The sequence below is a fragment of the Nothobranchius furzeri genome, chromosome 6 (assembly GCF_043380555.1).
Source record: "Nothobranchius furzeri strain GRZ-AD chromosome 6, NfurGRZ-RIMD1, whole genome shotgun sequence".
Taxonomy (NCBI): domain Eukaryota; kingdom Metazoa; phylum Chordata; class Actinopteri; order Cyprinodontiformes; family Nothobranchiidae; genus Nothobranchius; species Nothobranchius furzeri.
The window spans coordinates 53,378,041-53,405,838 of NC_091746.1; the positions used below are offsets into that span (position 1 = coordinate 53,378,041).

Sequence of the window (27,798 nt, forward strand, 5' to 3'; positions counted from 1 at the left end):
TTAACGTTTTTAAAAATGAATATTTAAACATTTTAATGAAGATTTTAACGTTTTAATGAACATTTTAACGTTTTAATGAACATTTTAATGTTTTAATGAACATTTTAACGTTAAAAAAAATGAACATTTAACCGTTTTAATAAAGAATTTAACGTTTTAATTGAACATTTAATCATTTTAATGATGATTTTAACGTTTTAATGAACATTTTAACGTTTTAATGAACATTTAAACGTTTTAATGAACATTTTAACATTTAATGAACCTTTTTAACGTTTTTAAAAATGAAGATTTTAACGTTTTTATGAAGATTTTAATGTTTTAATGAACATTTAAACATTTTAATGAACATTTAAACGTTTTAATGAACATTTAAACGTTTTAATGAACCTTTTTAATGTTTTTAAAAATGAAGATTTTAACGTTTTTATGAAGATTTTAACATTTTAATGAACATTTAAACATTTTAATGAACATTTAAACGTTTTAATGAACGTTTAAACATTTTAATGAATATTTTAACGTTTTTAAAAATCAAGATTTTAATGTTTTAGTAAACATTTAAATGTTTTAATTAACATTTCAACGTTTTAATGAACCTTTAAACGTTTTAATGAACATTTTAACATTTTTAAAAATGGACATTTTATTGTTTTAATGAACATTTTAATGTTTAAATGAACAGTTTAACGTTTTAATAAGGACTTTAACATTTTAATGAACATTTTAACGTTTTAATGAAAATTTTAACATTTTAATGAACCTTTTAACGTTTTTAAAAATGAACATTTGAATGTTTTAGTAAAGACTTTAACGTTTTGATGAACATTTAAACATTTTAATGATGATTTTAACGTTTTAATGAAGATTTTAATGTTTAAATGATGATTTCAACGTTTTTAAAAACGAACATTTAAACGGTGCAATGAAGATTTAAATGTTTTAATGATGATTTTAACGTTTTTAAAAACGACATTTAAACGTTTTAATGAAGATTTCTGTCCAACAAGCATATATATATATATATATATATATATATATTTATATTATATATATATATATATATATATATATATATATATATATATATATATATATATATATATATATATATATGTGTGTGTGTGTGTGTGTGTGTCTGTAATATACACTGTTGTGTAGTAAAATTTGAGTTCGGAAGCGAGTGGCAGCGGAAAGTGGGGGCGGAACGGAGATTTTGGGGTTAGTTTTTTTTACAATTTGTCCGGCCATGGGGTTGTCAAGTCTGCTCCAGCTAATGCTGCTGCGCCAACATTTATAAATTGGCACCGCCCAGCAAAACACAGCGATGTCTTTTAAAGATCCTAAGCCAGTATCAGGAGCGACCCAGAAGTTATATTTTGTAATCCCGAGAAGTCACGGCATCTTTTTGCTTTACTCTAAAATCAGGTTAAAAAAAGGCTACAAGCTAATGTTGAACTAACATGCAAATGTTGAATTAGAAACAAATAGTTGGCTTTAAATATCTCAAGCAACTTTTTCAGTTACCAACAATTTGATATTACAGAGAAATGTATTTATCTACCTTTCAACTCACTGTGTATGACTCAACTTCACTCATCTAGAATCTTCTAGTGTTGAGCCATAGGTGGCAACAGCCATGAAACTCAGAAAACAGTGGTGAGAAAGTCTCCCCATGTGTTTTCTAAATGGGCTGCAGTAACCAAATTTGACCACAAGATACCATTCTTACTTCATTCTTACATAATGCACCTTTGAACTATGTCTCACAATTTGCAAATATGATCTGCCTTTAGCATCGTAGTGTACCGTATTGTATCCCCTGTATTGTGATATATATTGTACAGTCAGATTCTTGCCAATACACACCCCTACCAAGATTATATTTTAAAAGGCGTATTTGTACCTTGACTTATTGATGGCTACAAGTTTCTGCACAGCATGACCCTGAATGAGCATTCGAGTGTTCTCCTGGTTATCTGTGATGATCTCGTAGATTGTGTTCAGAATAGAAACCACTGTGTCTCCCTCAAGATTCTTCACTGGATGCTGCTGCCCACAAGGCAGATTAGCAACAAGGTCCCTCAGAGCGTAGCTCCCTGCAACGACAGATGGCGTGGAGTTAATTTTAAACATCTGTGTTTTTGTAAAGTATTCATCTCATTAGCTTTCTTTAGTTTTTGCTTTTTTACTGTAACACTGAAATGTCTCAGATCAGCAAACAAATGTCATCAGTAAGTGGCTGAGTGAACACAAAAGGCACTTTAATCCAATTCCTTGTTTAATCATAAATTAACCGTGATTCACCACAATGTTTGAAAAGCTGAGCTCAATTTCACAAGCTGGATGTTGACATTACTGCCAGATCTGTAGAATAAAAGGTCACTTCAATAGAACCTGAGTAGGCTAAAAAATCTAAATAAGCAAGACATGTTTAAAAGATAATCAAGAACAAAATAAGTCAGAACACCGCTTGGTTATGGTTCAACACTAAGACAAAGACCTCACGTCCATGGGAAGGTTCCAAAACCAATAACCTCAGCAGAACCAAAACAAACAGAAATTCTCACCTTACATTTTCCCTAAAAACACCTTGACGATCACCCAGGCTTTTGGGGGGAAATATTTGGACTGATAAAAAGTCATTTGAAGCTGTGCATTCCCTCACATCCGATGTTGACGTTTTATTTCCACAAATAACACAAACCCCAAGGAGTTCTGCCATTTTGTGGAGTTGCTCATGCTAACAGTTAGCTTCCACTAGCCGAGACATTCTCTGCTGTTTCCTGGATGCTAAATCAACAACTAACTTCCCCGCCGAGAGCCAAGATCAGTGAGTATATGAATGCTAATTTTCTGTGCGATCTAGAGCTGACTGGCTTTTCTAATCCGAGCATTTTTCTATTGGTGGCTGATGCAGGAAATAGGGGTAGAAGACTATGTTCACGTTTAGCCTGCATATAAATACAATAAAGTTGATCTCTCACTAAATAGAATATTTACTAAGAAATCACAATGTGTGTGTGTGTGTGTGTATGTGTGTGCGTGCGTGCGTGCGTGCATGCGTGTGTGTGTCTGATCTGTCTTCTTGATCCCCAGTGAGTCGTGGTGGATGGCTGCTTATACTGAGCCAGGATCTTCTGGAGGTTTCTTCCTTTCAAAAGGGAGTTTTCCTCTCCACAGTCGCTACATGCTTGCTTAGTATGAGGATTGCTGTAAAGTCACTGACACTAGTCAATTTGCTGGGTTCCTGATACAGGAAGCTTTTCCTGACTGGCTTAATGAACTGACCTGTATTGCAATGTTTACTGTGTGAAGTGCCTTGAGACGACTCTTGTCGTGATTTGGCGCTATATAAATGAATTTGAATTGAATTGAATATTAAACTCAGAGTGACGATCATACTTTAAAAAAAAAACAAGTCAAAACGGTTTCTCGGTGAACTTTCTTTTTAAGACATCAAATCATTTGGAAACTCTTTTACTCTGGTTGTCTTTGATGTTGAATTATTTATTTATTTATTTATTTATTTATTTTGCTGATCTGAAACATTAAAATGTAAAAAATAAAGCCAGAACTGGAGAAATCTGTAAGAAGACTTTTGCACATCACTGTTAGTAGTTAAGAATCGGAGCTCTGTACCAATCAGGTCTTTATTCCTTCTGTCAATAGCCAGGTTGCGAAGAGCGATGGCCACAGCTCGCACAACTTTATCTGCATCTGAGCGCAGAAGCTCCACTAAAATTGGCAACCCTTTCTCTTTTCTCACTGTGGCTCGAATGTAACTGGACCACTGCCAATGGAAACACAAAACAGATCCTGACATTCAAAAATCCTGCTACCAGTATTCAAAAACTATTATTTACAAAGCCTTTACACTGCCTTATACAGTTGTTTGTGAAACAGATTGAAGGCCTTTGGAAGTTTTCTTTTGATTAACATCCGTCACCTTAAACTAAAGTGATTGTTTTTTGACTGAGCACAATATTTAGTAGACATATGGAGCCACTCAGGCGGAAATTCAATACAAGTTAAAGTTTTTCTTGACCATGAAGGTCGAAGACAAGGTCAGCGTGCATTTACATAGAGTTGATTAAAGACTGCCTCAAAAGAAAACAAAACCAACCAGCTGAGATGGAAAGCCTTTGGCACATATGCCCCCTCGGGTATGGGCCCGTAGAAATCGTCTTGTTCGACCCTGCTCTGTGCAGACATATTTACTCTGAACTCACTCATAATGCTGCACAAATCTATTTTGGGTCTCTCCTTAAGCTGAACGCCAGAGACGGAGCTGTCAGGATGCACATCCTCGATCTGTTCCACAAACACACAGCGCAGCGACGTTTACAAACTGTGAAAACAGTGACCTCACCTAAAATTAGCATTCAAAGGAAGTCAGCTTTATGTAACACTCCCTGAACACGGATTCAGAGTTTTACTTATTCTCTTACAGCCTCTATAATTATGAGCTTGATGAATAATTTTGAACTTTTTGATCTACTCACAGCCCAGTGTCCCGCTGCGAGGTTCTGTAGAGCTCCTGCTGCTGCCTCCAGGGTGTTGTGGTTGTGACTGCAGGTGAGAAGAGAGAGGTAGAGCCTCACTACCTCTGGCTGGTACAGCAGCTCCAGGCCTTGAACAGAAACAAAAACATTTGTTCATCTGAAATCTTAATTAACCTGCATTTTCTCAAGCCATCTATTTACCTAGTTTGTTTAAAATGCTAACATGGGCTGGGTTTTTCTTCTAATTGGGTCAGTTTGAGATAGCAGGCTGGTGGGTTAGAGGCTACACATGCATATAAACACCTCGAGGAGTGCTCAGGCGGTGGTCGGGGTTTTCGCCCTATCTCCCTGAGAGCCTTGGGCTGATGCCTTTGCTGCTGCCGTCAATCGACTACTACCGAGGCAGAGGGCTCACCTGATGGCGTGTCATTCGTTACCCAACTCATCTGAACTTGGCCTAGTGTTTACTTATGATATTTAATTTTTTTTAAAGAGCAAGTCACCCACTACAAGAAACTTACTTCACTCCATCTTCATGTTTGAAAAATGCAACAAATGCTGTTGCCTAGCAGACCGAGAGGGCGGAGCCGCTAACAAATACACACACACACAGGCTCACAACGGCATTGTGACATCATAATGTACCAGTTTACATCATAACATACCTCTTAGCCAATAGCGGTGGCAGATTTAAATTCCAATGCAGTACAGTTTTTACCCAACGACGGAGCAACACTGACAGTTTTAGGCAGAATATTTAAATTTTAACTAAAATGCACTGAAGTACCAAATTATTGACCACACATGTCAGCAGCACAATTAGACACACATTTATATAGTTTATCAGCAAAAAAAAAAGTTGATTTGGGGGTGACTCACTCTTTAAGTTGTGTGTGTGTGTGTGTGTGTGTGTGTGTGTGTGTGTGTGTGTGTGTGTGTGTGTGTGTGTGTGTGTGTGTTCCTTAGGAAATGGGTTGTGGGATTTTTGGGGGGGGGGGTACAGTAATTATTTTTATATTTTTGGGGAAATTATGGGATTATGGGTTACATGGGGTGGTTTTAACCTGTAAAGCACTTTGAGCTGTATTTTTTTGTATATGAAAAGTTCTACACAAAATAAAGTTTGATTGATTGATTGATTGATTGATTGATTGATTGATTGATTGATATGTGTCTAAAGTGGATTAACCCTTTGATGCATGAATTATGAAATCGTCGACCATGATTTTTTAAACGATTTTTTTCATTCATCTTTAGGTGTGAATTAAACAAATTTCATATTTACATATTTTTTGTAAAATTTAACTTACAAATAATTTATTACATGTCCACCTCAGTGGACAGTGTGCAATCTGAACATGAAAAATGTTGGCTTGACTTACTGAAGTACAGATGGAGGGGTTCAAATGCAATAAATTCTTCAACAGCTGTGCTTAATAGCAAAAATAAATAAATAACAATTTTAAGTACCTGTCCACTGTAGTGACCATTATGCATCAAAGGGTTAATTACACTGAGCTGAGGCTGCATAGGAGGAAAACTCCAGGAGGGATCTTTGTTGCATTGATCCAGTGGAGCCTGCATGGCTGAAAAGTCTTACAGAATGAGGCTGACCCTGAACCGTAACGTGATTGTCATTCTGATTTGCATTCACTGGCTGCAGCGTGGGAGGCATTAGCTAAAGCTCTGATCTCCATTCTAGTGGCAGTCTGAGCCACAGGCCTGCAGTACTACTTTTTTCTTTACTCATATCATTTTTATGGGAACTAAAATAATAAAATGCAAAGACTGAGTAGCTGATAAAGGTGTGGGTAGTGTGTGAAGCATGCAAATGTAAAATTTTAAGATGGTGCTTGAATAAATGGTACCAAATGTTGGATTTTATTTTGGTGATGAAAATCTCCACAAGTGCTGCAGATGCTGATGTGTGGTGCTGCATTTTAATGGCTTTCTCGTTCAGGCCACATCAATGTCATACAGCAAGTATCACAGCACAGAGGAGTTATGTGTTCTAGCATGACTATGTTCATAAATCATTTTAATGTGTTATAAAAAATATAGCAATTTTCTTGCTTCCTGGAGTCTTAATAATGAATTTATGGTGTAGTGTTACATTTTCCTATATACAATATACCTTTCATTAGTTCTGTACGTTTTGGTAAATCCAATGTACTGTATTTTCTGTCCAAAAATCCCTTTTTCCAACCTGCACATCACAGACACACACACATGCAAGCAAACACAAACAACAGTTTTCAGTTTATCATCAGTTTCATGGCGGTATGAGAAATCACATCATTGCTGCTTTGAAATTGTTCCGAGGTGTAAACAAGCACACTGACCTTGGCTGAACCACTCTTCTGATGGACGCAGTATTTAAAGGGGGATAAAAGAAGAACAAGAAGGAACCATGTCAGAGATTACATTTTGCTGCAAAAGGATATAACGGAAACAGGGAGAGCTCCTCCATGTGGCGACACTCTGAGCTACCCACCAACATGTTCTGCATCTTTGCTGAAAGGATTCTGTCTTCTTGTTTATACAGTGGGATGTGAAGTTTTGGGCAACCTTGTTAATCTTCGTTATTTTCCTTTATATTATTGTTGGTTGCTAAGATAAACATTTCAGTTAAATATTTCATGTAGGAGACACACATTTGAGAAGTGAAACGAAGTTTATAGGATTTACAGAAAGTGTGCAATAATTGTTTTAACAAAATTAGGCGAGTGTATAAATTTGGGCACCACAAAAATAAATTAGCTCAATATTTAGTAAATCCTCCTTTTGCAGGAACTGCCTCTAAACTCTTCATGAAGCTTCCAATGACAGTCTGGATTCTGGTTGAAGGTGTTTTGGACCATTCTTCTTTACAAAACATCTCTGGTTCATTCAGGTTTGATGACTTCTGAGCATTGACAGCTCTCTGTAACTCACATCACAGAATTTCAGTAATATTCGGGTCTGGGGACTGACATGGCCATTCCAGAACGTTCTATTTGTTCCTCTGCATGAATGCCTTAGTAGATGTTGAGCCGTCGTCTTGTTGAAAGATCCAGCCACGGTGCAACTTCAGCTTTGTCACTGATTCTTGGACATTGGTCTCCAGAATCTGCTGATATTGAGTGGAATCCATGCGTCCCTCAACTTTAACATGATTCCCAGTCCCTGCACTGGCCATACAGCCCACAGTACGATGGAACCACCACCATGCTTTACTGTAGGTAGCAGGTGTTTTCTTTTATCTCCATGCATAACCCCCTTGTTATGCCCCAAATAACTCGGTTTTAGTTTCATCCGTCCACAGCACTGTATTCCAGAATAAGGCTGGTTTGTCCAAATTTGCTTTAGTATACCTCAAGCAGCTCTGTTTGTGCTGTGGGTGGAGAAAATGCTTCCTCTGCATCACTCTCACATACAGCATCTCCTTGTAGAAAGTGCACTGAATAACTGAACGATGCACAGTGACTCCATCTGCAGCAGGTTGATGTTGTAGGTCTTTGGTGCTGCTCTGTGGGTTGACTCTGACTGTTCTCAACATTCTTCACTTCTGTTTATCGGAGATTTTTCTTGTTCTGCCACTTTGAGCCTCAACTAGAACCATGCCTGTGGTCTTCCATTTCCTCAATATGTTCCTAACTGTGAAAACAGACCGCTGAAATCTCTGAGACAGCTTTCTGTATCCTTCCCCTAAACCATGATGGTGAACAATCTGTTTTCAGGGCATGTGAGAGTCGTTCTTAGACCCCCGTGTTGCTGCCCTTCAGAGAATATTCAAAGAGTAGGAAAACTTACAATTGGCCCCCTTAAATACTCTTTCTCATAACTGGATTCACCTGTGTATGGAGGTCAAAGGTCACTGAGTTTACCAAACCAATAAAGTTCGAATAATTTGTTCTAAAGGTTTTGAAATCAATAAAATGACAACAGACGCCTAATTTTGTTTAAACAATCATTGCACACTTTCTGTAAATCCTATAAACTTCAGTTAACTTCTCAAATATCCCTGTGTGTGTTTCCTATACCATATATTTAACTGAAAATGTTTATCACAAAAACAATATAAAATCATGAAGATTAACAAGGCTTCCCTTTTGCATCTCACTATATATCATCTATGTGATGTAAAAGATGCATAAAAGGACGAACAACATGAAAATACACGTTTGTGACTTTGGAAAATGGCAAGATATAAAATCAGCTTCATTATAAGACAGAATCAGACTTTCTATGGCAGTGGTTCCCAAAGTTGGGCTCGGGGTCCCAACATCAGGCATTCACACACTTGGCACATTTTGTAGGTCTGAAGCTGCAACGTTTGGGAAACACTGCTCTAGGGTATAAAGGCAGGAGTGATAAAATCTAAGCGAAGGCAGTCAAAGCCCAATAAAAACCTACAAACTGAGATAAAGGTTGTTTTTAACAGCCTCTGTAGGGTTATTAATTGTTAATTAGCTTTGCCTTTGTCTCTTTTTTCAAGCCTCCACCTGAAAATTAGCTCCTAAACCAGATAGCCACGATCTTATTTTTTTAAAAAACAGCAGTTTATCTTTTAACGCCAGACCAGACTGAAGTGCAAAAGAAATTTCTCAAATTAGAGTTTCTGTTGATCAAAAGTGGAAATTTGAGAGAACATTTCACAAACAGTGAGATGATCGAACCCGTCCGAAAATCTCTTGAAAGAGTTGTTAAATTAGTTGCCATAGAAACGAATCACAGAAGTCCTCTTCAGCCACTGTACGATCTGTTCAGTGACCCTGGAAAAAAACAGTTTGCTTTTTTTTTTTTTACGCAAAAATAAAAGTGGCTTGTGGAACTCAATAAATACATAACAACAAATCAGCATGTCTTGCACAGAGTTTACAAACCTTTGGGTCTTTTTCCTGCACAACACTCAGGTTCATTCTTCTTCTTCTGATGGCCCACGGATCTCATCAGATGACCAATGTGAGGCTCCTGGAAGTGCTCTGCTCCTGGGATTTCCTTGTGGACGTGATAGGACAGGTTTCGAAGGATGCACACGCAGTTCTCCACCGACTACATCCAGAGCGGTGACAGAAAATTTATAAAAAGATGTTGTACAGTACAGAAAGTGTCACATCATATTGATCCAGTCACCGGTTCCCTTTTTCTATGAAAATGAAAGTAGGTCTATTGATTTTTCGTTGGCATAACTAAAACTCTGAGGACACTTTTTAGACCTTGGAGACTGATAGCCAAACTTTTACTGTGTTAACTGTCACATACAAGCAGATAAAGGCAAAGACTTACAAAAATAACAACCCAACTGTTGAAAACTATACTGCAGGGGAAGTTCTTGATTCAGACTGAAATGTTCAGCGACCTTTATGTCCGTGTCCTTGTTGATGACCGCTGACTGCAGGGCGTGAAGGAGAGCAGCCACCAACCCCTCACACTCCCTCAGTCGCTGTCGAGCCTCTGCTCCATCTGAGCTGACATTCCTGCAGAAGGAAGAAAAAGAAATCTGTAAGCAAACCCACTCATACATATACTTTTACCATTCTGTGACAGCGTCCTACCTCAGGCATCCAGAAGTGTTCTTGAAGACAGTTGTCCATTCAGCGCTCTGTGGTTTGGAGGAGTCGGCTGAATCTCTCCTCCTCCAGCCTGAGTGTGGGATGATGATTTCGTCAGTCAGGGTTTGAAGTCCCTGGTTGATGATTATCAGTTTGAGTGGCTCGTGTGACGAGAGGTTCCACAGAGTGCCTACGGTGTGTACAGAAGAAAAGAAAAAGCTGCAGACACAAGTTGTAGATTCTCTCCAAGGATTGGAAGTTCGGTTGTACCTGTGACCAGCTCTTTGACCTCCATGCTGCTGGTCTTCCTCAGCAGTCTGACTAAAGCTTGGATGCCGTCACAATTCTTGATGGTCATTTTGTTATTGTGGTCTTTCCCATATGATATATTACGCAAAGCACCGCAAGCCTTGCGGTGGACTTCAGCCTTGGGATGATCCAACAGCTCTACCAAGATTGGCACACCGTTCAACTGACGGACTTCCTGTTTGATTAGGTCATTCTCATAGCACAAGTGCTGCAAATAAGCGGCGGCGTTGGACTTGACCGGGTCCATCGGGTGCCTGAGCATCGCGATCACCTCCTGAAGATTGGGGTCCCTCCAGCGGGGGTCTCTTCGGATGCTGTCCAGGCTCACCATGCTGCTGCGTTTGTGAGGTATCTGCAGGGTCTGTGCTCGACACATGGCCTGGAAGAAAGGGTTCAGGTTCCCCTCCAGCTGGGCCATGAAGGCGTCGTCATATCCACTTCTAGAGAGACACAAATTCACAGGGTAGGCAATATTTTTACCTTTAAAAATGCCTTACTGGGTTTTCAATTGGACCATCAGAACTTTAAGCAAAGCTCAAGTTCAGAAATTGGAGTCTTAGTCATTAATATTCCTGATAAGCAAATGCATTGTCTCTGGTTGGCTAACGGCAACACGACTCTTGCGCTGCTTCCGCTTTTTATTTCTTAAGTACTAAATGCAATGTTGATGTCTTACTCCCTCAGTGGCCTATGAGTGTCAGCCCTGGGACTGGGAGATTGGGGTTCAAATCCCTGTTGGATCATATCAAAGACCTTAAGAATGGGGCCCAATCCCTCCCTGCTTGACGCTAAGCTTTAAGGGGTTGGTCTGGGGGGTTAAACCACCAAATAGTTCCTGAGCGCAGCCACAGCTGCAGCTCACCGCTCCCCACAGGGATGGCTCAAATGCGGAGATATAATTTCACCAGTGTGTAATGATGACTAATGGGAGTTTATCTCAGCAAATAACACAAGTCTAAACGTGTTCCACAATTTTTGAAAGTTGCTAATGCTAACAGTTAGCTTCTACTAGCTGTTCTGTTCTTGAAGCTAAATCAACAACAGCTTTCCACAGTCGCAAGCCAAGATGGGTGAGTCCACGAATGCTGATTTTACAGTGTTATGCAGAAGAGATTAGCCTTTACTAACCCTGTTTCCCCAAACTTGTCCTGTCTGCAACCAATCCAGGAAATGAGGGTTGAAATTTTATGTTCTGCATGCATGTGACCGATCGTATTTCAAAAGGAACAAGTATTACAGGTGAAACTCAAAAAACGAGAATTTCCTACTAAAGTACATCTATTTCAGTAATTCTTCTTAGACTGAGAGACCATCTAAAGGCTCAGGAACCCTTTGCAGGTGTTTAGGATTCATTAGCTGATTAGAGTGTGACATTTTGCGTTTAGAATATTTAACCTTTTCACAATATTCTAAACTTGCATCTGTTGACTTGATGATGACTTGAGCATATTTGATATTTTAGCACAAAAGTTGCACGACATGGACAAAAATCATAAATCTTTCTTTGTTCTGGGTTTGATCTTGTACTGCTAAATGCATCAGCACTTTGTTTATAATCAGTTTCAGTTGCACTTTCTGCTTGTTTGAGCAAATAAACAAAGCTTTAAGAAGCTTTATTTCTGGAATTTATTTATTATCATTGTCATTAAATTGAAGTCGGACAGATGACTTGATTATGACTTGAAAATTCATAGTTAATGACTTGGACTTGACTTGGACTTCCACATCATTAACTTTGGACTCGACTTAGACTTGGTTGTCTTTGACTTGGACTTGACTCGAGACTTGACTGGAAAGACTCGTGGCTTACTTGTGACTTGCAAAGCAGTGACTTGGTCACACCTCTGAACTGGATAGAAAAGAAAAATTAACTATCTTGTTTTCAGTTTGACATTTTGTCTGCAATTAAGTAAACATTAGCAAAAAGTTAAACAGCATTTTTTTTTATGATTTCTTTTTTATTTATTGCATTAACCTTATTTCTCAAGCTTTTTCTGTTTTAAAGCTTTCTATATGTCAAAACACTTAATTTAATATTTTATTTCCAGAGATTATTATCAGGATCTAACACATCACACGCATTTCTAAAGATTGGAATCAGGTTGCTTTGGAACCCTTTTGATTCCTTCCAGCTTTTAGTTTGTTGTCTGGGTCACATTTTAAATATCAAGGATTCCAGCAGCAAAATTACATTTTTCTTTGCTTTGGAAATGTTTATACACCATTTTATTTCAGTACAGTGGTGCAAACGTAGACCGAAATATCTAAACAGAACACTTCATTCAACACTTTTTCCTACTTGCTTTTCTTCTCTATTAGTCAGAAAAAACAAATATGAGACAGAATCGTTCCTGTCATTTAGATCACAACAAGAACTGCGAAGGATTCCCATTTGACACGTCGGATGAAGCTTGTTCAGAGGAATTCTGCGTCTCATGGACAGAGTTTCGCCACGGCCATTTGTAAACCGCTCTATCACTCTGGATGGGCTGAGGCAAAAGCTTCTGGCAGGCAATAACACTTGAAACCTCCTTATTTATCAACTTTGCAGCAGGCTGCCACGCCTGATTGATATCAAGTGTGACCTAACTGCTGTCCGTCTGTCTTGTTATTGTCCACACTGACTCATCGGGACAAAGCCGACGCCTCCTCTGGGTGGAGTTTGATTCATGTTACCATCACTGAAAGTCCTCCACACATTGTTTAGTTGTGCAGGGTGCAGAATTCATGCTATTCTTTATTGGGGGGGGGTTCACCCTCTTTAAAGCACATCTTCAATTAAAATCCTTTTTATGCTCATCATTTTATTTTGGGATCCTAATAAAACAGGATTACATGCTTTTAATAGGAAATTTAAACTGTCCTCTAATTAATCATAATCTGGTGTCTAGGCGATTGAACATTGAAAAATCTATTTCTCTTTTTTTTTTTTTTGTCATGATGTCAGAAGATCTTCAAGCATTTTACAAAAATATCCTGCAGAGGATAATATACAGCAGCTGGAGATACATTTAACCCGTTTCTAAGTTGTTCCATTTCACTTTTAAACTATATCTGAACCCAGATCTATTCTCCACAGAAACACCAAGGTCCTAAACATCTGCACACTGCCCTCTCTGGGATCAGTAACATTTCGGCCGATGTGACGTCCTCCTACCTGGTTCTCGAGGGCTCCCTGAGGAGCTCCATGGTGGTAATTGGCCTGAACTGGTGGATTCCCCCCAGAGTTGGGTAACTGACAGCTGGGAGGTCAGTCTTCATGTCCAGAGGATTTTTACTGTCCTCCTCCGTCTGGCTGCTGAGGCCCGCAGGGGCATAGCTGTCCCTGATGAATGGTAAGGTGTAGTGAGCCCCGGGCTGGAAGTTTTTGGTGGGCATGTAGCCGTGGAGGCTAAAACGAGACAGGCTCCCATATCCTGCACAGACATCACCACTGATGCCTCTGTAGGAGTCAGGGAGGGCGTAGACTCTGTTCTGGCTCTCTGGGTTCATAGGATGAGGATTTCCTGACTGCAGCACTAGCTGTGGGGTTGTGGTGCTGCTGCTGCTGGTGGTTGTTGTTGCTGTTGTGGTAGCAGATTCAGGAGGCTCCACGTTTGGTTCAGGGCTTGCCTGCTCAGTGGAAGTTTTATCTCGAGTCTCCTGAGCTGATGTAAGGTCCGCTGGATTTGGTGTCAGGGTGTCCTCCTGCTGCACCGCTGATGTTTCCTTTGTCTCACCTGGAGGCTTTTCTCCGTCCTGCTCCGCAGCCTGCAGGGATTCATTCACAGCATTTAGCTCAGCAAAAGTAGAATCTGCTTGTCTTTAAACTCTAATTAGTCTAAGTGATCGACAGGCTTCCTGTCTCCCTTGAAACACCACAACATCCAGAGCATCAAGTGTTTGGTCCTAATCTACTCAGAACATTGATCCAACAGGTTTTTGGAGCATGCACCATGTGCTTACCACCACCCATCCCCGCGCTCATACAAAATATTAATCGTTGACATTTCGGGACATCCTTGGCCTCATGAGCATCTTATAAATTATACATTCTTTGTCCCTGCCAGAAAAGGAATTGAATGAGTTTGTGTTGGACTCTGATGAAACAACTTGAGGTCAAGCCACTCTTTAGAAACAGAACAAATTGGAGGAAATTTAATTTGGTGGTGCAAATTGATTTGGATTTTAACTCATTTGTGGCTAAATGTAGGAAAAGAGTTTGTCTCTGATTCGTCTTTAAGCCAAAACGTTTAAACGTGAAAAAGAAGAAAACTAAATAAAGCACACTTAGCTTTGTGGCGATTTAAAAAAACAAGTTGAAATCAAATGCACAACGGACCTCAGAGTCAGTTTGCTGGGGGGTGTCCGTCTCTGTGGAGCTGTCATTGGTCGAGGTCATCACAGAGGCTGTGGAAGTGGGCGTGTCCAGTTCATCGGTGGAGGCGGGGTTCTCGTGGGTCACCTCTTTAACCTCTTGGGACAGAGAGAGAGGAGGGGGTCCTTCCAAACTCTGTTCCTAAACACACACACACACACACACACACACATTAGCAGGTACATTAGCATGTCACTGAGTTTGTGAGTGTGGTAAATCAGCGTAATGCTGCCACCAGAGTGAGTCTTATGAGCACGTCGTGGCAGCATGGCGTTGGGAATTTTGCTGCATTCGTTCCGCCAAGCTTGGTAGTAATGTTGCCACAACACTGGACTTGGGAATGCATATTATGCTTTGGTGCAACAGAGGGAGGTGTCATGATCACGTGGGGAGTTACTGCCAAGCTCCGGCTGGCAACTATTTAAGATGAAAGTAAACATGTGCACAAGTTTCATTTTTGTAAACAGAATCAGCTGAGATGATAAATTAGAGTGATGCGGAGCTCCAGAACCTTCTCTCTGGAGCTGGAGGTAAAATCACCTGAGACAGACACCCTTAGGAGCGGCTTTGATTGCCATAAAAAGCAAGTTATGTCCAAGATAAATGGAAGTCTGTGGCCGCGCAGAGACCGCCCCCATTTCCTGCATATACCGCCATTGCGTAATCTTTTGTAAAACGAACATGATTGCACCACATTACCGCCACGGTCTGACCACTTATAAATGACCTAAAGCTCCAAGATGCTGGCTCGCCATTGTGGAAGATTGGCGGCATTGTTTTCTAAAAGAGGATATTCAGTCATCCACCCATTCATACACACCTCCACACGCTGGTGGTAATGTGCTACAGTGTAGCCACAGCTGCCCTGGGGAGCACTGAGGAAGCAAAGCTGCTGAGCATTGGCACCACCATTCCCTTTGACCACCACCAGCAGGCAAGGTGGGTTTTGCGTCTTGTCCAAGAGCACAACAGCAGCATTCTCTGGCAGGAGCTGGGACCGAACCTACAACCTTCCAATTACTGGACAACCCGCTCTACCCCCTGAGCTACTGCTGACCCTAAGCTTTACTGGGTCATGATTGATAACCAGCTGAACTTTAAAGATCATGTTGCTTCCATGGCTGCTTTGTTTAACATGCAAAAGACCGAGGCGGTCATTCAGCTCCTGGTGCAGTCTTTAGTCATCTCCTGCCTTGGCTACTGCAATGCTCTTCTAACTGGCCTCCCAGCCAGTCGTGTGAAACCTCTGCAAATTGTCCAGACCACAACGACTCATCGTCACCCCCTCTGTTTGTCTAGCTCCACTAGCTAGCTACCCATAATCGCCCGCATCAAAGTCATGATGTTAGCCTACAGCAAGGGTGTTCAATTCTGGTCCTGGAGGGCCGGTTTTCAACACATTTTAGTGGTTTCTGTGCTTCAACACACCTGATTCAGTTGTTGAATCACCAACACATTCTCACTCCCAAAGCCTCGAAAACTGACGCTGGGTGACCAAGTGCATGTTTCCAGTGCGTTGGGAGAAGCCTGCTAATCGCCTGCTGATTGAAATCAGGTGTGTTGAAGAAGGGTTCAAACTAAAACGTGCTGGGTACCGGCCCTCCAGGCCTGGAATGGAATAGCCCTGGGCCACAGAGTCCAGAATGGAACATCTCTGCATCTGAAGTGTTTTTCTCTCTCAATGGTTTGTTGCCAGCCTCAATGGTAGCGGCTTTGTGATGTTCTGGACAAAAGCATTTGCCAAATACAAAAATATAAACAAACATAAACATGACACATTTTTCCTGAATATTACGGAAAAAACAAAATTTTACTAATCAGTCTAGCAGCAAAGAACAAGAACACTGAAATAAAAACACAACATCAACACAACAATTTGACATTTTTATAACTTACATTGAGGTGTATTAGTAGTCTAGAACAGGATGACTCACCAGGCTAGTAATTAAGTGAAATGTTTTTAAAATTTGAACAAATTTATTTATTTATTTATTTATTTATTTGTCATTTGAAACTTTTTTTTCTTCATCTATCCTTTAATGATGGAGTTCATTGACCGTCACAGGAAGAATTTCAGATACTCATCCTGTTGTGTAGTTTACTGAATCCATGATGCACAAGACAACATCGAATTTTGACAGCGTGATGACATTTTGTGATTTTATTCATTTTTAATTTGTTTTATGATATTTTGTTGTTTTATTTTTAGGATCCCGCGACCCCGTGTGGACAAAGCAGGTTCAGAAAATGGATGGATGGATGGATGGATTATTTTTAGGATGATTTTATGACTTTATGATTTGCTTTGTTGATCTTTGAAAAGAACTTTGTGATTTTTCTTTCTGTGATAAGTGCTATAAAAACATAATTACTTACGGACAAGCAGACAGACAGGATACGCACACACACACACACACACACACACACACACACACACACACACATAATTTTCAGTTAGTAGGAGACAAAAGATAATGTCACTCTTGGACAGTGCAGTGCACCCAGTGCATGAAGCTGCATGCTCCTTCACTGACAGACTGCTACATCCTTGATGCATGAGGGAGCGTTGCTGGATATCCCTCCTCTCAGCAGCTGTAAGACTTTATCAAAGTCTTTAACCAACACTGCTTCTAACAGACTCTACAACTTTAGATCCCTGCTATTATTTGCACAGTATTGTAGTGTAACCCTAACCCTTGAAACAAACTTTAATTCTAACTTTACTGTTTTTATATTTTTCTTTTACCTTTGTGTGGATGTGCATATATGGATGTTTACCTGTAACTTGCTGCTAGTACACCTGAATCTCCCAATTATCGGACAATGAAGGAATTTTCTTTTACATGACTTATTTCATAATTAATCATCTTAAACTTTATCGATTTGGATCTGCGGGACTGCAGTGTTTTTTCTTGAAAAGTTGCTGCTTCCCAGCTACCTGTGTGAATTTTTGTGGAACCTAGAATTAAACAAGGCAAAGGGAAAAATATAATCTCCACTAAAAAATGTTTTTACTTAAAGCTCCGTTCTAATCAGACAACAGTAAAACAAGCATCACTTTAAAAGATAATAGCTGCCATGGCAGCTATTATTTCAGATTGATGCTTGAGAGAACACGATAAATCAGTGGGTTTAGAAATTACTCCTAATGTGTATGAATTCATAAATGCACCTTTGGCTTTGTGTTTGCATGCCCACTGGAGCGAGAGTTCATTTATTTTATCCACAAGAGATCATTCCTCTAACTTAAGTGCTCTGTTTCTCTTTTAACTGAATTAAAACCTGCCTCTTTGAAACAAATGAAGATAAATTCATTCGTTATCACCCAACTTTCTCTAATTAGAACTCATCATTTCCAGTGAAAGCATCCTCCTCCTTCTGATGTGTGCAAAAACTGACAGGAAACATTCACTCAGAGGCGTTTGAATACAAAGTGGGGATGAAAAAAACACTTTGCAGGTTTTGTTGTTTGAGCTCAGGTGGCTTGTCTGTTCCAGTGAGCACAGGGGGATAATATTTTGTTAGATTTTTGCTTCAGGTCTCTCAGGTAAAGTTTAGTAGGTCAACATGGTGAAAACATGACACGTGTTTTATTTGTCTGGCTTTTTGTGTTTGAGTCTGACAGAAGGGATAAATGAAAACGTTCCTCATCAACGCTGGAATCTTCATGTTGTTCTTTTATCGGAAAATGTCTGACAAAACACATTTACATTGTTTTGTGATTTAACGTGTCATGAGTGGAGATTTGTGTAGAACCTGGATGTTTTTTCTTCTTTATTTCATGCAGAACTTGACATCGCCTCTCTCTTGAAACATGAAGCATTTTATTTGGTAGAAAAGATTAATTATTCAGCATTTTCTTAAAACCAAAACCAAAAACAACAACTAGAGGCCCTTTTTGGACTATAAACACATTTGTTGCTGAGATCTTACAAACTAATCGTTCATTTAGAGTCTACAAAAACAAGATCTACTGCTTTATTGATGTCATTAAATGACTGTTTCTCTGTTGAGCAATAGCCTTTCTCTAACAGCAATAACAAAACCACAATAGAACTTCTGTTGAATCCTTTTATCATTTGAAAGTTGTGTCTTTTATATAAATCCATTTAACACATGAACTGAATTCATCGCTGAAGGATGTGCCAAGGGAAAAGAAAAAGCTGTTCATCTGTTAAATCAGCGCAAATTGGAACATTTTATGCAGCTTTCATCCAAAGAACAACTAAAGTCTGAATGAAGCTGGCTGGATGTGGAGATTTTTGAGCACCTCACCAAACACAAGAGCTATCTCATATCCATGTTGGAGGGAAGAGGACATGAAAGTGTCACCGGGAGAAGCTGGTGTTGGTGATCCTAGCTCCTCACCTCAGGGGCTAAGGGTGACTGGACATTGTTAGGCAGCACCAAATGAACGCTTGGCCAGAAGACAGACGATGTGCCGCTGTCCTCTGCAGACAGCTTGATTAAGGATTTGGAGAATGATAACAGGCTGGACACGGACCTCCGTGCTGCTGCTGCTGTCTGATTCAAGCTCCAGGGAAGGCCAGGCCACTGTGAGTCAAGGCTTATTTAAATAACTCTCTGCACCATCACTGAGTGTGCTCCTGGAGCCAAATAGGTCAGGACAACAGCTCTGTATTTGACTTCCATAAAATAAAAATAACAGCAAAAAATGCAGGCTGAACAGGATGGCATGATTAGTACCTCGTCCCCATCACCTCTCAGTATTCAGGACAGCTGCAGGTGCTGTATTATTTTAGGAGCCTTGTAGTCTAATGCTGTAAAGATTTCAGTGACATAAAGCTTTATCAAAACGCAGCAGCGCTGCTTCCACAGGATGACCAAACAAGCCAGTGATGTCAGAAAACATTAGTCACAACTTTGTCTAAGCTATCTGTTGAATCTGTAGCTCATGCATTTTAAACAGAGGCTGTAAATTGCACATGCACTGTAAATGCACTTTTAAAAGAGACTCATTTCCTGCGGAAGCAAACCCCAGATGTCATGCTTTAACCTAAAGCTGCAGAGGAAAGGCTAAAATTTGACGTCACGTATGAAAAAAGACCTGGAATTGTTCTTAAAAGTTCTTATTTTCCACCATTTTTGACTAGACTTGGAGCCTGATGCTGTAAAATGCTGCATGGTCAAATTTAATGTCTCGGTGAAGCATCATGGCAACGCAGAGAGTGTGCAGACTCAGCCCTCCTCACACAGAGCGAGAGAAACTCCTTCTCCTCAGAATGCAATCAAACTTGTCCGCTTTTATCCGATATAGCCTATGCATTCGTATTCGTACGTGCACACACACACACGGTGAAGATGTTAGCATCATGTCATCAGACGCACAAGAGGACCGCATCAGCCAGCAGCGAGAGGCATGGGAGTGAAGCAACTGATGCCCCTTAAATCATCATGACAGAGGCAGAATGCAACAAACACTGTGGAGTGCTGCAGGAAGACCAAACAACTGATGAGGAGGGGGAAAAAAGGAAAAAGAGGAGGGAACGAATAAAACAGAGCCATTCCAACACACACTTACCTCTTTCACTTCAGCGGGCATTGCCAAGTCTTTTCTGCTCCCCAACAAATGATAAACAAGACGCGTCCCTCAGTCTGCTCCTGAGCCCCTGCTGCTTTTTTAATGATTATTTTTATTATTACTAAAAATGTTTGCCTCCTGCTGAACATGTGAGGCAGCTCAAACAAGAGCAGCCATCCTTCCTCCCAGCTCCCACCAACACACGTCCGCTCCTTCTCTCCCTCCCCGCTCCCACACTCTATTTCTCCCCTGAACACACACTAGACGCGCTGTGCACACATTTGCTCAGCAGAGATGTCCTCCCCTCTCTCTCATAACCGCACTCCTCCTCTGATCTGCGCTGCAGTTTATGTGTGCGCTATTACCAAGGTGCTGAATCAACTGTGTGATGCTGAGCCCTGTGAATGGCTTAGGTGAGTGCAGACCCCTGCAGTCCCCCCGTGGTCTCACCCTCTCTCCCCTACACACACACCCCTCCATATTTTCTGGTGCATACAGGCAGAGTAGCACACATGAAAGCTTCACACACACACACACAGTTCCCTGTAGGCTCACAAGCAGATGCAGCTGGAGCACGTAGAGCAGCGTGCACTAGTTCAGTCCTGTGTCACCCATGTGCAGCATAACAAGAATCGAAGAGGGGGAGGGAGGGTACGGGAGGGGTGGGGAAGCGCCGCATTCAGCAGTGGGCAGAGAAACACTCTTCACGCTGAAGCTAAGAGATCTGCTCTGCAAAGTGAGCTAGACACAAACGCATCCCTGTCCACCCACAAGTCCACTTGGTTCTAAACCTGCATAGTTTATCCTGGTCTGGTTCAGACGTGAAACAGAGGAGATGCTTTTACTGTCCCCACAGCTCCGCTCGACTAAACATGTTAATTATTTTGTTGATTGCAAAAATAAACTGTTTCTACATGGTTTCTACATTCTTATCTTATTGATTTATGAGAGCCTTTCAATACCATTGATCCCAGAGCGTTTGGAAGTTCTTATTGGTCTCAGTGGAGTTTCTTTTATGTTTCATAGCCTTTATGGGCCACACTTTGTCATATTTGAAGCTCTCCAATGAGTAATTAACCCACTGGTCCAATCAGTGCACACAGTTTTAATTTGAAATCAATATTGTATGATAAAACCGTTTGTTGATGGTAGGAGCAGCATCTTTAGTCCATGATTCATGTGTATGTCAGGATTAACGAGTATCTTCTCAGCACTTTTAGTCCTCCTTTGTGTCTTTTTAGGTTGGGATTCAAAAATAGAGCAGCTTTGTCAGACCAGAGTTTTCTTAATCTAACCTTTATTTAAGGAAACATGCAAAAGAAATATAATCTCTAATCTATAAGACTCTGACTGGGACGAAGTCTTTGGTCTAATCTCAAACTCACCTTGACTTGTTTTCTCCACAGTCCATTTGTGTTCGTCCATGGATGAAAGAGACCTTTCAAGGTTTTTACTTTTTATAAAAATAAAATGATAACCTGGTGTTAAAGGTGATCAACTCATTTGCCAATTTAGCTAATAGATATTTATTTGTTTTACAAATACAGAAACAAAATTTGTTTACTCTTGATGAGTTTTGCTGATTTGCTTAATAAGAATGGAATGGGTAGGCGGATGGATGGATGGATGGATGGATGGATGGATGGATGGATGGATGGATGGATGGACGGATGGGTAGGCGGATGGATGGATGGATGGATGGACAGAGGGGTAGGTGAATGGATGGATGGATGGATGGATGGATGGACAGAGGGGTAGGCGGATGGATGGATGGATGAATGGATGGATGGATGGATGGATGGATGGATGGAGGGGTAGGCGGATGGATGGATGGATGGACAGAGGGGTAGGTGGATGGATGGATGGATGGACGGACAGAGGGGTAGGTGGATGGATAGATGGATGAATGGATGGATGGATGGATGGATGGATGGATGGATGGAGGGGTAGGCGGATGGATGAATGGATGATGGACAGATGGGTAGGCGGATGGATGGGCAGATGGATGGATGGGTAGGCGGATGGATGGGCAGATGGATGGATGGGTAGGCGGATGGATGGATGGATGGATGGATGGATGGATGGATGGATGGAAGTCCAGTAACAGAGTGTTGGTAAATCATTCTTATAGATTTAAGCTGATTATTCTCATTCAGTCCAGGACTTGACTCCTTAAATTAATCTTTGTGGATCTTGTTAAATGTTTCATGTAACACAGTTTTACCTGTGAAAAATAATTGTACCCCATCAAACTGATTGTTAAAGAGCTATTGGCTGCATGACAGCAAAGTATGCAGTATGGTATGGTTTGGAACGTTTTGAATCACTGCAGTTAAAGAAAATTTTCTATTCTAACTTCATCAATCAGCAAGACCTATTTAAAAGTGCATGAAGGATTTTTTTGTCAAGTGCACTTTGTGCATTCCTCAGTCTGGAGCAGAACAGTCTGAGGCTGCTGAATTTTCCTGAACACATCAGGTTTCTCAGAAAGAAACTGAAATCACTCTGACTTCACCCTGTAAGCTGCTATTTCCACACATCAGGTAAATAACAGCAAACAGAAAAAGCTTCACCAGATTTTTAACCATTTCCCCTTCTGCTCACTGACATGACGAATCACAAAAAAGTCTGTAGGATTTTTCTTAAATAAGAAGGTATGTATGTTAAATTTGTTTCTTGTTGGAGCAAGTGTGAGATAAAGTTGAGAATGTTTCATTTGGATCCATTTATCTGTATTATTTGCCCATCCATTTTCCGTCGCTTATCCGGAATCGGGTCGCGGGGGCAGCAGCCTAAGTCGAGAAGCCCTGACTTCTCTTTCCCCTGCAAAAAGCAGAGACCTGATCCTTAGGGTACCAAAACAGAATCCCTCAACACCTTGGCTGCACCTAGAAATCCTGTCCATAATATATATACATCTATATATACATATATATATATATATATATATATATATATATATACACACACACACACACACACACACACACACTCCGGCTCTATCCCCACCAGAGAGGTGGCATTCCATATACCAAGAGCTAGCTTTTGTAGCCAAGGATCAGATGGCTAAGGTCCCTTTCTTCGGCTACCACCCGGCACACATTGCAACCAGCCCCTTTGGCACCTCCCACTAGTGTCTTCTCTTCGGGCCGTGCCCGGCCAGGCTCCCTGGGTGAAACTCCGGCCACCAGGCGCTTGCCATCGTGCCCAAACTCCAGGCCTGACTCCAGAGGGGGTGTTGTTGACCCGCGTTCGGGCGAGGGAACACAGTTACCATTTATGTTTTTCTTCACAAGGGGTCTAAGGGCTGCACAATCTGCATAATACGTGGAGATTTTTTTGTTTTAAGTCAGAAAAAGTTCTGTGAGCCGAAATTTATTTTTCAAACTACAATTCATCCTCCAAGGACATCCCATCCACACAGAGAAGCAGATTTTCTCGTGTCTTCTCTCCACCTGATGCATGCACATGTTTCGGCATTTCAGCCTTATTCTTTCTGCAGACGCTTTATTTTTCCTCGGCTGCTCATGACTTCAGAGTGAGCCTCTTCACAGCGATCTCATTACTCAGTCCATCCGGTTGAGTGACCCCTTTGGATTTCAGCCCTTAATGGCCGTTTAACCTTTCTCACACCTTCATGTGTTTTCAGCCGTAACGCTGAAGGTCTTTGAGACCTTTCTCAGCTGTTTTGCAACCACACACAGATGGATTTTTGATCTAAAAATTCCAATAAATCTGACATTTGACCAAACAAACAAAATAAAAGTTTTTTTTTTTCAGTTTACTTGTACTGAAGAATGTTGTCTTGCACTATTTTGTAAATAAGAAAATTTAAATAAATCTTTTGGAACATAAATGTTTTATATATTTTCTGTTAAACAATTGTGTCCAAAGTATTTATTACATTAACAAAATTGTATTGATTACATTTAAAGGTGTGGGACCATAGACTTAGATACTGGATGCAGAACTGCCCATTTCTCTAATTTTTCATTTTTGAGTCAAAAAATGCATTTCCCACTACCGCCATTTTGGCCCCGCCTCATGTCTCGTCACACCCAGACAATCCAAAGCTGGTAAAAGAGGTGGAGCTGAGGGTGGAAGCAAATAATGGAATTAATTCAGGAATACAGTGTAGTATTTTGTATTTCATTCTCTAACTTTTTACTTCTAAATAATACCAGAAAAATAAATAAACATGGTAACACTTTACAATAAGGGTCCCTTTATTGATGTTACGTAGTGCATTACTAAGCATTTCTAAACAAAGGATCCCTTTATCAATGTTCCCATTATTGGTACCTAGTGTCCTTAAAGTTGGGACAAAGGGCTGGGAGGGGTATCTGCTAAGTAATGTATTACTTAATATAAACATTAATGCTAAATAGAGCCCTGCACGGGCCTAAAATCTGAGCCCGTGTCCGGCCCGGCCCGAGGGGGTGGTCCAAAAAGGTTTTCAGGATTCTCTGGCCCGGCCCGAGCCCGACTTTTTTTTTTTTACTTTTCATAATGTTTTAGCGTGATAGAATGCTCAGCATTCTAATTATCTGTGGGAAGCGTTCTGCAGTTTAAAAAAAAATCATTTAATGCAGCTTTATTTTCTAACAGAGCGTATTTTTCGAGCAGATGAAATTTACGAACACTATATTAATTGGATGCGTTTGTAAATTTAATCTGCTCTGAAAATGCGCTCTTGTGCAATTAGAAAAAAAAGCAGCATTCTAATTTTCTAACTGCAGAGCGCATTTCCAGAGCGGCAGATTAAATAAACACCCCCAATTAATATAGCCTTTGTAAATTTAATCTGCCGCTCTGACAATGCGCTCTCCAGTTAGAAAAAAACAGCAATGAATGCTGTATTTAACTGCAGAGCGAATTTATTCACAGAAAAATAGAATGCTGCTGTTTTCATGAGAATAAACAAATGGTTTCTGACATATCAAAGTGGACATAAAATGCCATATTAGAATAGGGGCACACAGGGGCGTCGGACTGGGGGGGGAAAGGGTACCGTTTACCCAGGGCCCACTGCAGGGAGGGGCCCTGAGACAGCTTTGAATAAAAATGTTTTATTGTTGTTGTTTTTCCCCCCAACTTTCTTATGTCTTAATAAACTTCCCTTTACCTGGATAAAGAGGTTAAGAAACAGAATTTCGCCTTAAAAATAATAACTGAATAATCTCTGAGGCATCTATCACCCCTTAAAAATGTGCAAAGTGGTTTAGTCCACACCAGCGGCCAGGGGCTGCACGGCCGCATGTACAGCTAATGAGACATCGCAGATGCCGACAGCCAGAGTTGGAGGCAGGAGAGTCAGTCATGTCTTTTCCCAAGAAAGGGAAATCTGGCTTCCAGAAAAGAAAAGAAGGAGAAGGAGAAAAAGTTAATTGAACAGAAGCAAGTAGAAGGACGGTGAGCAGCAGCAGCAGAACACAGTTTTAGCTGATATTAGCTAGCTCTACGAAGCTGCATTCATGTTAGGTGTTCAGTGTTAAACGCCTTTAGTTTCACCATCAAGATCAAATATAAATTAATTAGTGTTATCAGTGAAAACACTAATTAATATATATATATATATTAATCAGAATTATTATCGCGGGCGGCCGCCGCCAATTAATTCGCGAACCTCACAGTAAAAACAGGTTCACTCTGTGTGGATATTTCAGCTCCTTCCCAGTCATGGACCAGGACAAACTTGGTATCGATGGATTCGTGGTAATCTCAGGAATGAGAAGCTGCCACTGTTTTTCGTATAGCATGATGACACTGGTGTTAGAGGATTGTTATTGACTTGGTTAGATATTTTAAGCCTATTTTAAATTTCTTTGATCTTGAAAACGGACAATCTCATAATTTGGCTGATAATGCAGGGATTATAAAATTTAGAGTACATTACATTCACAGAAAGAACCTGGTTTATCTCATGTCATATGTATTTAATATATCAATATATATCAGTATCAGCAAAGCTTAACATCATGAACCATGACAGACATGACTGAAGAGCAGATGAAGATATCATGCCAGGCACTGATGAGAAAATATTACAAGGATCTCACAGCTGAATTTTAGAATGAGATGCTACACCTGAGAACAATATATGGTGCCACATTTCCACACATTCAGTCTCCTCTTGAGCTGCTTAATGCCATCTACAGGATGCAATTACAGAGCATTTTTGGAGAAGTTTGTATTGGACTGAGGATATTTTGCACACTACCTGTGACTGTTGCTGGGGGTGAACGGGCTTTTAGCAAACTGAAACTGGTGAAAAATTATTTGAGATCAACAATGTCCCAGGATAGACTGAACAGCCTAGCTCTTCTTTCTATTGAAAGCCAATTAGCCAAAGGATTGGACTTTAAAGATCTCATAAGTGATTTTGCTAACATGAAGACCCGTCAGTGGGCATTTACTGGAAAATAAATTCCAGGATTTTTGTTTGAACACATTGTTGGCAAATAAAAATAATTATATGTGAAGTCTGGGCATTTCACTTTAATTATGCAGGCATTTGTATTTGCTCAATATAGAGGTTAAACTAAGATCATATTTATTATCTTGTCTTATAGCATGACAAAAAATGTGTAAGAGAGATATTAAGTAATTGAGCATGGGGGCCCACCTAGAAGACTTGTACCTAGGGCCCAGAATTTGGTGCTACGCCCCTGGGGGCACATGTTTCCATCAGCAGTTTGAGCATTCGTTTATATAGGCGCATTTATAAACCACACAGACCTTAACTGAGCTAACGGTGCGTGAGAAGCAGGCAGGTGCTGCTGCGTTTAAGTGTTTCCGTTTTTTTTAATGAATTTGATTAAAAATAAAGGCGCCCGCCCGTGTCCGAGGTAATTACACAGTCGTTGGCCCAAAGCCCAGCCCTCGGGCCGTCGGGCCGGGCTGACCCTCGGGCCTAGGGCTCCAGTGCAGGGCTCTAATGCTAAGCATTTAATACATTATTTATTAGTTTATTAATGCACCAAAAATGTTAATAAAGGGACTCTTATTGTAAACTGTTACCAATAAATAAATAACAGGCCAACAGTAAAATAAAAAAATACTCAAACATTGAGAAATGGCTGGAAATCTTTTAAAACCAACAAATATGTTAAATATAATAACCACAAAAGCTAATATGAAGTAAAAGGTGTATCTGACCCGATTATAAAGACTAAAAACATCATAAAAAAGGTTTTAGAATGATTATTTTATTTCGAGGTTTATTGCCTGACCACTCTCAAACTGAAGATTCAGACAATCCTGGAGGAAAAGCAGCTAATTATGGATGCACAGAGAGGGATCATGGAGCGGTAGGAGTACGGCCTCACTGGCATGAAAGACATGAATTCAGGTGTGCTTTGAAAGTAAAAAGCAAATTCTTGTAATGAACTCGTACATTGATGAACGAGGGGCCAAGGAGCTGGATGAAGACGGGTGTGGTATGATCAAAGGACAGTGGAGGATGAAACCAAGACTTCTGGTTCCAGGGGCTACACGGCCGACAATCATCACAGGAAATATTAAAGAGGCGGGGTTTGGGAAGTTTGCTCT

General features: G+C 40.4%; 1 protein-coding gene across 3 annotated transcripts in view; it reads right to left on the reverse strand.

Annotated features, from left to right (window-relative positions):
• The window catches only part of arvcfa (ARVCF delta catenin family member a), an 84,212-nt gene extending 63,625 nt beyond the window's left edge, over positions 1–20,587 (reverse strand). The window contains exons 1-12 of one of the 3 annotated variants that reach the window (XM_070552764.1): positions 20,248–20,582; positions 14,670–14,846; positions 13,506–14,098; positions 10,310–10,788; positions 10,043–10,229; positions 9,847–9,964; positions 9,371–9,539; positions 6,848–6,865; positions 6,640–6,711; positions 4,506–4,633; positions 3,643–3,793; positions 1,907–2,099 (exon numbers count right to left, since the gene is read on the reverse strand). In XM_070552764.1, coding sequence (XP_070408865.1) covers positions 1,907–2,099; positions 3,643–3,793; positions 4,506–4,633; positions 6,640–6,711; positions 6,848–6,865; positions 9,371–9,539; positions 9,847–9,964; positions 10,043–10,229; positions 10,310–10,788; positions 13,506–14,098; positions 14,670–14,846; positions 20,248–20,268 — 2,306 coding nt within the window. In that variant the 5' untranslated portion in view covers positions 20,269–20,582. Of the gene's footprint in view, positions 1–1,906; positions 2,100–3,642; positions 3,794–4,505; positions 4,634–6,639; positions 6,712–6,847; positions 6,866–9,370; positions 9,540–9,846; positions 9,965–10,042; positions 10,230–10,309; positions 10,789–13,505; positions 14,099–14,669; positions 14,847–20,247 lie in introns of all 3 variants that reach the window. The other 2 variants (XM_070552765.1, XM_070552766.1) reach the window with 2 other exon arrangements.
• Between the last annotated feature and the right edge of the window lie 7,211 nt (positions 20,588–27,798).